This window comes from Chiloscyllium plagiosum, unplaced genomic scaffold (assembly GCF_037043375.1).
Source record: "Chiloscyllium plagiosum isolate Xiang-an unplaced genomic scaffold, Cpla_swu_hap1 HiC_scaffold_4, whole genome shotgun sequence".
Lineage (NCBI taxonomy): Eukaryota > Metazoa > Chordata > Chondrichthyes > Orectolobiformes > Hemiscylliidae > Chiloscyllium > Chiloscyllium plagiosum.
Window position 1 is genome coordinate 33099827 of NW_028270142.1, and position 12039 is coordinate 33111865.

Sequence of the window (12039 nt, forward strand, 5' to 3'; positions counted from 1 at the left end):
ATGATGCTAAGCCAGTTTTGATTTTGATACATTTTTAAGGGCATCACATGATTTGGACATTGGAGAAAAGATATTTAAGCTAATGAATGGTGAGCAAGGCTTGAAGACAAAATGATCAACTCCCATATTACAGAATATTTGGACTTTTCAGAACTCTTATCCATGTAATGGAAGAGTTCTCATCTCAACGCAACTGTGTATTTTTACAGCTCAAAATGTTACCTGTTTGCACTTTATAATTACCTATTAATTTTTAAAAATTTAGTTCTTCACTGCATGAACTGGACATTTTCAAACTTTAAAAAAGAAAATCTCTTCATATTAGATTGAAATCTCCTTTCTAAAGCTTTGAGATTGTAGCCTGAAAGTAGATGCACCTTCCTAAGTTTCATTCAGCTCAGTTTTAATGTCTCTAAGTTTACAGAGGGTGGATCTGATATGCAATAAACTGCCAGACGAAGGAATCAATGCAGGATCAGTTACAATATTTAAAAGACATTTGGACAATTACATGAATATGAAAGGTTTGGAGGGGTATGGGCCAAATGCAAGCAAATGGGGCTAGTTTAGTTTGGTTGGAATGGACGAGTTTGACCGAAGTGCCTCTTTCCATCTGTATGACTCCATAAATTTTTCACTTAGAGTCATAGAGATGTACAGCATGGAAACGGACCCTTCGGTCCAACCCGTCCATGCCGACCAGATATCCCAACCCAAATCTAGTCCCACCTGCCAGCACCCGGCCCATATCCCTCCAAACCCTTCCTATTCAAATACCCATCCAAATGACTCTTAAATGTTGCAATTGTACCAGCCTCCACCACTTCCTCTGGCAGCTCAATCTATACACGTACCACCCTCTGTGTGAAAACGTTGCTCCTTCGGTCCCTTTCATATCTTTCCCCTCTCACCCTAAACCTATGCGCTCTAGTTCTGGACGCCCCCACCCTAGGGAAAAGACTTTTAGTCGATTTATCTTTATCCGTGCCCCTCATAATTTTGTAAATCTCTATACGATCACCCCTCAGCCTCCGACGCTCCAGGGAAAACAGACCCAGCCTGCTCAGCCACTCCCTATAGCTCAAATCCTCCAACCCTAAAAGGAGTTATTTTTGGCATGTTGAACTTAAATGCTGAAAATATTTATATTCTACGTTGTCTTGCATGAAGGAGCAATTACTATATGTAAATTGGTTGCCAGAAGACTGGTCTCGCTTTTGTTCTCATTGGTATGTTTAATAACTAATATCTCTCTTTCCACAGATCACAGACAACACGTTGATTCAGTTGTCCATTCACTGTCCTAGGTTAGAGGCACTGGTAAGTGGTTAGCTATTGTAGTTAAATCATTTGTCTTTTGTAGTGTAGAAGGAATAAAATTTGCTATCTATACATTTATATTTTCTATTCCCCCCACAAACCCAACCAACCACTTAACATAAGTTTATCAAGTCTCATGTTGGGTATGAAATTTGTTTGTCTTGCACTTAGTTTCAGGGATCCACAAGTTGAAAATTGGCCTTTATATCTGCTCAACAATGATAAATATTTATATACAGCCCAAATAATATAACGTATTCATGGCCCAAATACTATAATAAAGGATTTATAAGAACTGTTATCATAGGACTAAATACGTTGAAATTTTTGACTAGGTTGTCAGTTCCCTGCCAACAGAATATTTATTTTTTGTGAACCTTTTACTGATTGCAGAAATTATCTATTCAGATTAACGAGACAGGCTCAGGACTTGCAATTACAATTAAGTGTAGAAAAATATAAGATTCATACTTGTATAGAAAACACTGATGTACAATGGATTGTTACTGCGCATATCAGAAAAACAAAAGCTATTGGTGTAAGGGGTAACTTATTAATGGAAATACTAACTTTCAATTAGTATTCAGTCACTGGAGTTCCTGAAGAAGTCAATCTGGTCCTCAAGGTATTTGACTGCTAACAATTAAAGTACACCTTTTCTTAAAGAGAGAAAATTGTAGAAATGCTCAGCAAAAGCAAACCTAAATTAAGTTTTCAGTTTATTACCTTTCACCTGTTCAAGTGCAGTACAGTTAAGATTCCATATGCAGGGCTATAGGGGAAAGACAGGAGTGGGACTAGGCGAGTTGCTGTTGCAAAGAGCTGACATGACAAGTGAATTTGCAGTATTCCTACCCTAATTCAACAAATGTGCTTTATATAAATACATTGAGAATAAAAAGAAAATTGAATGAATTGCAAATACGTATTCACTTCCATGATTCCCGACCCCTGGCTAGAAAACAGGATTGTACGTAAAATCTTGCTTCAACATATGTACGAAATTCAACGTGCAAACGCAAAAAGCCCTTGTGCGACCACATGGTTTTATCGTTCTGCTTTGCTACGCGCCTGTTGAACGCAAAAGCTCTTGGGCCCCACGTGATCTCATTCAGTTCGTCTTTGGCGCGTGCGCTGTGAACAGCTGTCCAAGCATTCTTATGCTATCCAAACAATGGGAAAAATTGATTCAGTCCCGAAACGGATTAAGTTTGTAAATCGAGGCGCTACTGTATCTAAATTCTACGGGGAAAGTAGTAGAGTTGGCAGAGTAGCCTTAGTAATTTTATCCTGAAACACTTCAGTGACAAAAGAGGATCAAACAAGTACAAACAGTGGACACTGTGTTGAATTAGTAATGATTTAAAACTGTAGTAGGAGTTTACACAATGTTAGATTGTGGAAATTAGAGATTAGAGATTAAATAGCCATTAGCAAAAGCAGAGTCGTTTTATTGAGGGATTTTAACTTCTATGTAAATTGAGATAAGTAGGTCAGCACATTTGGGAATAGTAGTGAATTTCTTAAGTGTGTCTGGGGTAATTTTCTATTGAAATTGAAATTTTTCAGTAATTGCTACATTTTGTTAATAACTGATCTCTATGAACCTTTTATCTAATAATGATTTTAAAATATAGTTAACTTCAACCTACTATTTAAAAGGGAGGTATTTGGAAATGACTACATAGATTTTCAATTTAGGTAGGGCTGATTTCAATGTATTGAGACAGAAACTGTTCACAGTAAGTTGGGCAAATCAGCTTAATGGCTAATGCAATAAAAAGATCAGCGGGAAGTGATTAAACATAATACGTAGAATTAGTCTGGGCAGGAGGTAGAAACGGGCTTTGCCTGCCTCTTCGTAGGATATGTGGAACAGTCCATCTTCCGCAGCTACACTGGCATCACCCCCCACCTTTTCCTCCGCTACATCGATGACTGTATCGGCGCTGCCTCGTGCTCCCACGAGGAGGTTGAACAGTTCATCCACTTTACCAACACCTTCCACCCCGACCTCAAATTCACCTGGACCATCTCAGACTCCTCCCTCCCCTTCCTAGACCTTTCTATTTCTATCTTGGGTGACCGAATCGACACGGACATTTACTATAAACCGACCGACTCCCACAGCTACCTAGACTACACCTCCTCCCACTCTGCCCCCTGTAAAAATGCCATCCCATATTCCCAATTCCTTCGTTTCCGCCGCATCTGCTCCCAGGAGGACCAGTTCCAAAACCGTACAACCCAGATGGCCTCCTTCAAGGACCACAATTTCCTGCCATACGTAGTCGACGATGCGCTCTACCGCATCTCTTCCACTTGCGGCTCCTCCGCCCTTGAGCCCCGCCCCTCCAATGGCCACCAGGACAGAACCCCACTGGTCCTCACCTACCATCCCACCAACCTCCATGTACAACGTATCAGCCGCCGTCATTTCCGCCACCTCCAAACGGACCCCACCACCAGGGCTAATTTCCCTCCCCTCCCTTATCAGCGTTCCGAAAAGACTACTCCCTCCTTGACTCCCTCATCAGGTCCACACCCTCCCCCAACACAACCTTCACTCCCGGCACCTTCCCCTGCAACCGCAAGAAATGCAAAATTTGCGCCCACACCTCCCCCCTTACTTCCCTCCAAGGCCCCAAGGGACACTTCCATATCCGCCACAAGTTCACCTGCACCTCCACACACATCATCTATTGCATCCGCTGCACCCGATCTGGCCTCCTCTATACTGGGGAGACAGGCCACCTACTTGCGGAACGTTTCAGAGAACACCTCTGGGACACCCTCCAACCAACCCAACCACCCCGTAGCCCAACACTTTAACTCCCCCTCCCACTCCACCAAGGACATGCAGGTCCTTGGACTCCTCCATCGCCAGACCATGGCAACATGACGGTTGGAGGAAGAGCGCCTCATCTTCTGCCTGGGAACCCTCCAACCACAAGGGATGAACTCAGATTTCTCCAGTTTCCTCATTTCCCCTCCCCCCACCTTGTCTCAGTCAAATCCCTCGAACTCAGCACCGCCTTCCTAACATGCAATCTTCTTCCTGACCTCTCCGCACCCCACCCCACTCCGGCCTATCACCCTCACCTTGACCTCCCTCCACCTATCGCATTTCCAATGCCCCTCCCCCAAGTCCCTCCTCCCTACCTTTTATCTTGGCCTGCTGGACACACTTTCCTCATTCCTGAAGAAGGGCTTATGCCCGAAACGTCGATTCTCCTGTTCCTTGGATGCTGCCTGACCTGCGCTTTTCCAGCAACACATTTTCAACTCTGATCTCCAGCATCTTCAGCCCTCACTTTCTCCTCGAAGATGTAACCTAAAAAGACAATTAGTGCCAGATTGTTCAGGAGTAAAAATAGGGGAGCATTTCTTACACAAAGGGTGGTAGAAATTTGAAGCTCTCTTTATTTTCCACCAACAGCTGCCAGACTCCGTTGGCAGTGCACTCACCTCTTGAGTCAAAGTTCCAGGTTTAAGCCCCACTTCAGTTTTTGAAGACAAAAGTCAAGACTGCCACTTTGTATTGAGGGAGTGCTATATTTTGCATGAAGCACTAAACTAAGGCCCTACCTGCTGTCACATTGAAGTAAAATATCTTAAATATCCATTGCATCTTTTTCTAACAGAATCAGAGATGTTATCCCCAGTGTCATGATCAACATCACACAAAGAAACTGATTATTTGATGCTTGTGGGAGCTTGCTATATTATAAGTGACTACAGTTTAAAAACTTCATCGGCTGTGAAGTGCTTGAGATGACCAGTGGTGATGAGGTTTTTCATATAAAGGCAAATTTTTATTAGTTTGCTTTCATTTGATGGTCTATCAGGTAAGTTTTAAACAGGAGATTAATTGTTGTTGGAAGTTAAGGAAAATATGATAAAGGTGGCTGTGTGGTATTTGGTCATGGATCATCTTAAATAATGCAACAGGCTTGAGGGCCTGATGATATACTACTTTTATCAACATATCCATTGCAGGACAGAATAGAGAGGTTGTTTACAATGGACATTCTGTAGTTTCACAGGATTTGACGATGGATTGATCTGTGGCAAATGGTATTTTAGTAATAAAAAGTCGGAGGAATGAAGACCCATTCAACCCCAACACCAAACCTTTTGATCACCCTATTTGGTACACTAATCTAAATCCGAACTTACCTCCTTTCTGTTCTCTTTTACAAATTACTAATCCACAATTCATTGGGACAAATGTTGACTTCAACTGGTAAATCAGTCTTTTGTGCAGTTCCTTTTCAGAGGCATTTCAGAAGTCTTGGAGTCACATGGTTTCCTTTGTCAAATTGGCCCTCACTGTACCTGTTCTAAAGTCAGTTGCTGAGTTTAATTGAAACAATTTTATTTTTTCTGTGGGTAAATGTTTTATTAAGTTCTCGACCACGCAATACCTAGTTTCCCTTTGGTAAGGTTTCCACTATAAGGTAACTCAGATTAATAAATACCTGGAAGTGTTTTCAGGCAATATGTACTTGAATACATCAATTACTTTCAGGTGTGCTGTCAATAGTTACATAATAGAAGTCAAAGGAACAAATTAAAATAAAGCCGAGCCTATTGTGTAGCCTTTTAAGTTATCAATTGTGATTGAACTCTGTAAAGGAATGAGAAAAAAGCCGGAAAAGCTTAATTTGGCTTGTACTTTCAGACCACATTCCAAAATGTCTGTGACAAAATGTCTAATATGGAAAGTTTTCAGTTTAATTATAGGTAATTGAATTGTTTGGCTGAAATGTTCATAATGTAAAATGAATTGTGTCAGAAGCAATGTGATTAAGATGTATATTTTTCAGTTTGTTTTACTTTAAAAACATGATTAGTGGATGTTCTTCATTGAAGAAAACCGTAACTTTTGGCTTTGTTGTGACCGCTACCTCTGATTCTCTCAATTTATATCATTTATATGAAAAATGGCATACACCATAAAGCTTCTCAGGACAATTCTCAAAAAATGATAATATAAAGAGAAAACAACATTAATGTTGTATGCGAGGAGTTTGCTGATTGATTGGCAAGTGGACTCTGGTAGAGGCGTTTTCATCGAGAATGTATCAGTTAATGATGAATGACAGCTGTGAAACTTTACATAAATTTTAAACCATGCACATTGACTCTGGTCAAGTCATTGCCCTGAAAAATAAACTAGAGAATGGCTGTCAACTGTTGTATTGAGTTGAGTTCCTGACTGCAAAGAACAAGTCACTATTAATACATGTAGCTTCCAGTGTATATAAATATACTTGTTGGGATTCCTGCAGTTCCACATGCTGTACGATTGATCTAATTAGCAAGCTCATAAATAAGCCCAAGTCATTTGTTTACAATGCAAGCTTGATTATGAAATAGGGTGCAGCAAAGTCATTATCTGGGATAGTAGCACGCTTAATCAGATCATTGCTCCTTGTATATAAGCAACTCGTGAGCAGGTTATGATTTTGAGGTAATAATGGTAGTTAAACTATCGATTGTTCACCCTTTGTGTGAAGATTTGTAGTTCAGGTTCTGTTTCAGGTTGTAAGTTTGCTCGCTGAGCTGGAAGGTTTGTTCTTGGACGTTTCAGCACCATGCTAGGTAGCACCATCAGTGAGCTTCCATTGAAGCACTGGTGTTCTGTCCTGCTTTCTATCAAGCAACAGATGGTGGTGGACCCGACTCCACAACTAGAAAACTGTATTACAGCAGAACTGAAGAAACTCCACAAGACAAGTGAAATTAACAAAACAGACCTCCATAGAATGAAATCTGAAGAATCCAACTTAGCCCGTTTCTATGGATTACCAAAGATACACAAACCAGGGGCACCATGCCAACCCATAGTCTCACTTCTTGGTACACCGACATACAGACTAGCAAAGGAACTTTCATACAAACTGAAATATCTAGTAGAAGACTCACGCCACTCTATCCACTCCACCCAAAAATTCCTGAACATCATCAAGGTAGAGGTCGACGAGGTCATGGTATCCTTCAATATTACGGCCCTATTCACATTAATAAACATCACCCTGGCCAAAGAAACACTGGCTACACTACTAAATGAACCAAGGACACACACCAGACAACACCAACCCCATCAGCAAGGACAGTAAACTCAAACTAGTAGACCTGTGCCTCTCAACGCACTTTACCTTCAACAAAATGACCTACAAACAAATGAATGGGATACCTATGGGATCACCAATATCAGGATTCTTGGCAGAAGCAGTTATGCAGAGGTTGGAACGAGCAGCCCTTCCCATGAACAAGCCAAAGGTTTGGATCCACTATGTAGATGACACTTTTGTCATCACGAAACAGAACAAATTAGAAGAAACTCACCAACACATAAACAACATTCTTACTGATAGAAAGTTCATCAAAGAGGAAGAGAACAACAACAGACTCCCCTTCCTAGATGTCAGTCAAACGAAAAGCTAATGGAGAGCTGCAGACCAGCGTATGTAGGAAATAGACACACAGAGACCAGATACTCAACTACAGGAGCAATCATCCCAACACACACAAACAGAGCTGCATCAGGATATATTTAAACAAGCTACGACACACTGCAACACCCAGGAACTATGAGATGCTGAAGAAAAACAATTGGCCATGCTAAATTGCCCATAGTGTTAGGTGCATTAGTTAGGGGTATATAGGGTAAGGGGAATGGGTCTGGGTGGGTTACTCTTCGGTGGGTCGGGGTGGACTTGTTGGGCCAAAGGGCCTGTTTTCATACTGTAGGGAATCTAATCTAATCTAATCATAACCTTGTTAAAGGAGCAGCATTGTCAATGGTATATGAATTTCAAGTTGGAGATCACTGTACAAACAGTCATTTATATTACTGGATTGTGTTATAAATTACATGTATAAAGGGTCTAAAGGTATGGTTACTAAGTTTGCTGATAACAATGATGTCTTCCTTCAGTGTCAATAGATCAAAACCCTGGAACTTACTCTCTGACAGCATTGTGACCTGCACCAAACGGACTGCAGCAATTCAAGAAGGCAGCTTACCACCAATTTCTTGGGCAAATACGGCCATAAATAGGGCAATAAATGCTGGCCCAGCCAGATAAGCCCAGATGAAAGAATTAACTAATTAAGAAGAAAATCGCAAAATTAGTTGTGAAGAGGTCATAAGAAGGCTTTAGAAGAGCATGGGTTAAGTGAATAGCCAAAGATTTGACAAATGAAATATAATGTGGGAAATTGAGAAATCTTCCATTTTGGCAAGAAGAATAAAGAGGCCTATTATCTAAATGGTGAGAGATTGCAGAGCCACCGAGATAGAGGGATTTGGGTGTCCTTGTGCACAAAGCACACAAGATTAGTTTGCAGGCAGAACAAGTAATTGTGTAAATTCATGGAATGTTATTGATTATTGTGAAGGGAATTGAATGCAAAAGGTGGAGGTGCTTATACTTCAGCTATAGAGAGCACTGATGAGCCTACCTACTGAAGAACTACGTACAGTATTTGTCACCTTATTTAAGAAAGGATGTTAATGCCTTGGAAGCAAACCAGAGAAAATTTACTAAACTAATACTTGGAATAGTTGGGTTGTCTTATGAGGAAAAATTGGACAAGCTAGGCTTGTATCCACTGGAGTTTGTAAGAATATAGAATCACAGAGATGTACAGCACGGAAACAGACCCTTTGGACCAACTCGTCCATGCTGACCAGATATCCTAAATTAATCTTGTCCCATTTGCCAGCATTTGGCCTATACCCCTCTAAGCCCTTCCTATTCATATACCCATCCAGATGCTTTCTAAATGTTGTAATTGTACCAGCTTCCACCATTTCTTCTGGCAGCTCATTCCATACACACACCATCTTCTGAGTGAAAAAGTTGCTCCTTAGGTGTTTTTTATATCTTTCCCCCCTCACCCTAAACTGTATGCCCTCTAGTTCTGGACTCTCCCAACCCAGGCAAATGACTTTTTTATTTACCCTATCCATGCCTCTCATGATTTTTATAAGCCTCTATAAAGTCACTCCTCAGCCTCCGACACTCAAGGGAAATCAACCACAGCCTACTCAGCCTCTCCGTATAGCTCAAACCCTCCAACGCTGGCAACATCCTTGTATATTATTTCTGAACCCTTTCAAGTCTCAGGGAGACAAGAATTGCACAGTGTTCTAAAAGTGGCCTTACCAATGTCCTTTATAACCGCAACATGACCTCCCAACTCTTACACTCAATGCTCTGACCAATGAAGGAAAGCATACCAAATACCACCTCCACTGTCCTATTTACCAGAGACTCCACTTCGAAGGAGCTATGAACCTGCATGCCAAGGTCTCTTTGTTCGCCAACATTCCCCAGGGTCTTACCATTAAGTGTACAAGTCCTGCCTTGATTTGCCTTTCCAAAGTGCAGCATCTCAGATTTATTGAAATTAAACTCCATCTGCCACTCCTCAGCCTATTGGCCCATCTGATCAAGATCCCGTTGTACTCTGAGGTAACCTCCTTCGCTGTCCACTGCAACTCCAATGTTACTAACTTACTAACTATATCTCTTATGCTCACATCCAAATCGTTTATATAACTGATGGAAAGCAGTGGACCCAGCAACGATCCTTGTGGCACATCGCTGGTCACAGGCCTCCTGTCTGAAAAGCAACCTCCACCACCACCCTCTGATTTCTATCTTCAAGCCAGTTCTGTATCCAAGTGAAGATGGTATTTGGTATGCTTTCCTTCATTGGTTCTCCCTATATTCTGTATGATCTAACCTTGCTAACCAGTCTACCATGAGGAACCTCTTCGTACACCTTATTCGAGTTAGCAATTTTTGAGAAGATTGGTAACTCAGGTTGATAAGTATGTCAGTTAGCCTGCTGAACTGTAAGATTTTGTTTCCATATAGATCGCATCCGCTGCTGTCCCCTCATCAATCCTCTTCATTACTTCTTCAAAAACCTCAATCAAATTAGTGAGACATAATTTCCCATGCTTAAACCCTGATGTAGCTTAAGAAGAACCTGAGGTATCTTGATAGGGTGGATGTGGAAAGGAGGTTTGCCCTTGTGGAAGAATCTGGTCCTAGGATGTCACGGTTTAAAAATAAGGGATTGCTCGTTCAAAACAGCACGGTGGCACAGTGGTTAGCACTGCTGCCTCACAGCGCCAGAGACCTGGGTTCAATTCCCGCCTCAGGCAACCGACTGACTGTGTGGAGTTTGCACATTCTCCCCGTGTCTGCGTGGGTTTCCTCCGGGTGCTCCGGTTTCCTCCCACAGTCCAAAGATGTGCAGGTCAGGTGAATTGGCCATGCTAAATTGCCCGTAGTGTTAGGTGCAGAGGTAAATATAGGGGAATGGGTCTGGGTGGGTTGCGCTTGGGCGGGTCGGTGTGGACTTGTTGGGCCGAAGGCCCTGTTTCCACACTGTAAGTAATCTAATCTAATCTAATCTAAGTAATCTAATGTAAATCTTTTTTTTTACTCACTTAGTCGTGAGCAGTTAAAACTCTTCCTGAAAAGACAGTTGAAGCAGAGTCTTGAAATATTTTTCAGACTGAGGCAGATTATTGAAAGGCATGTGGGCAAAAGGTTATTGCGATATGGGCTATGAAATTGTCATCAGATCAGCCATGATCTTATTAATTAGGCTTGATGTGCTGAGTGGCCTCCTCTTCCACCTCCCATATTGGTGTGTGTGGAGGTGTCTCCTCTGGACTGACTGCTGGCTTTAACTGATGTTTATCTTGAAGGGTCAAATTCTGTTGGATCAGATTTCGATCTTGAAATAATTTTCATGGAAACAGTTCCTTGAGTCGTCTTGGAACCAATGAATTTCCTTGGTGATGCAAAGAATAATTGATTTATTGTTGTCACATATACCTAGATAGTGAAAGAGACTGCTTTCCATACTACACAGGCAGATTGTACCATGCAAAGTGCATCAGGACAGCAGAGCAGACTGCAGAATAGTGTTACAGGTGCAGAGAGAGAGATCTGAATTTATGTTCAAAAGTTCCTTTCAAAAGTTTGATAATGGAGAAGAAGCTGTTTTTTGATCTATTCATAAGTGTATACAACCTTTTATATCTTCTGCCTGACAGAATAAGGTAGAAGAGAGTTTAACTGTGGTAGGGGAGTCTTTGATTATGTTGGTTGCTTTCCTGAGGCAGCAGAAAGTATACATGGAATCAATGACGCAAGGCTGGTTTGCATGATGGACTGGGCTGTGTTTATGACTGTAGTTTCTTGCAGTCTTGGGAAGAGCAATTGCCAAACCAGCCCATGATGCATCGAGATAGAGGAGTGTATGATAGCCAGATTTCAAAATGGTTGCGATCTGAGAAACTAGTGTTAATATAATGCAAAGGTTAAAGACTGTTAGAATGATGTAAAAATGCCTTTAGCAAATCAGGCCATTATAACAGATTTTGAGCAGCAATGATGGAATAAGTAAATTCCATAATACCCAAGGAACAGTTAATGAGTACTTTCAGATCTGACGTAAATACAGGTTGTGTTTTGCTATGACACGTATTTCGTTAATGTGAATTTGTTGTAATGTGATTGATGAATTTGGGGGTACTGTGTCTCAAGTGCAAACTTTTAAAGCATGAATAGGCTGTGATGCAATTCCAGCCCCTTTAGTTTAAATGGTGCTGATATTGTGCCATTTTCTTATAACACTGGGTGTACAAAAACTACCATGTTATAGCATTTTGATTGACCC

General features: G+C 41.3%; 1 protein-coding gene across 3 annotated transcripts in view; it reads left to right on the plus strand.

Moving 5' to 3' along the window:
- fbxl2 (F-box and leucine-rich repeat protein 2) overlaps positions 1 to 12039 on the plus strand; it is a 184473-nt gene that overhangs the window by 166605 nt on the left and 5829 nt on the right. For all 3 annotated transcript variants that reach the window (XM_087986131.1, XM_043688900.2, XM_087986132.1), the window contains exon 13: positions 1264 to 1320. In XM_087986131.1, the coding sequence (XP_087842257.1) occupies positions 1264 to 1320 (57 nt within the window). The remainder of the gene's footprint in view (positions 1 to 1263; positions 1321 to 12039) is intronic.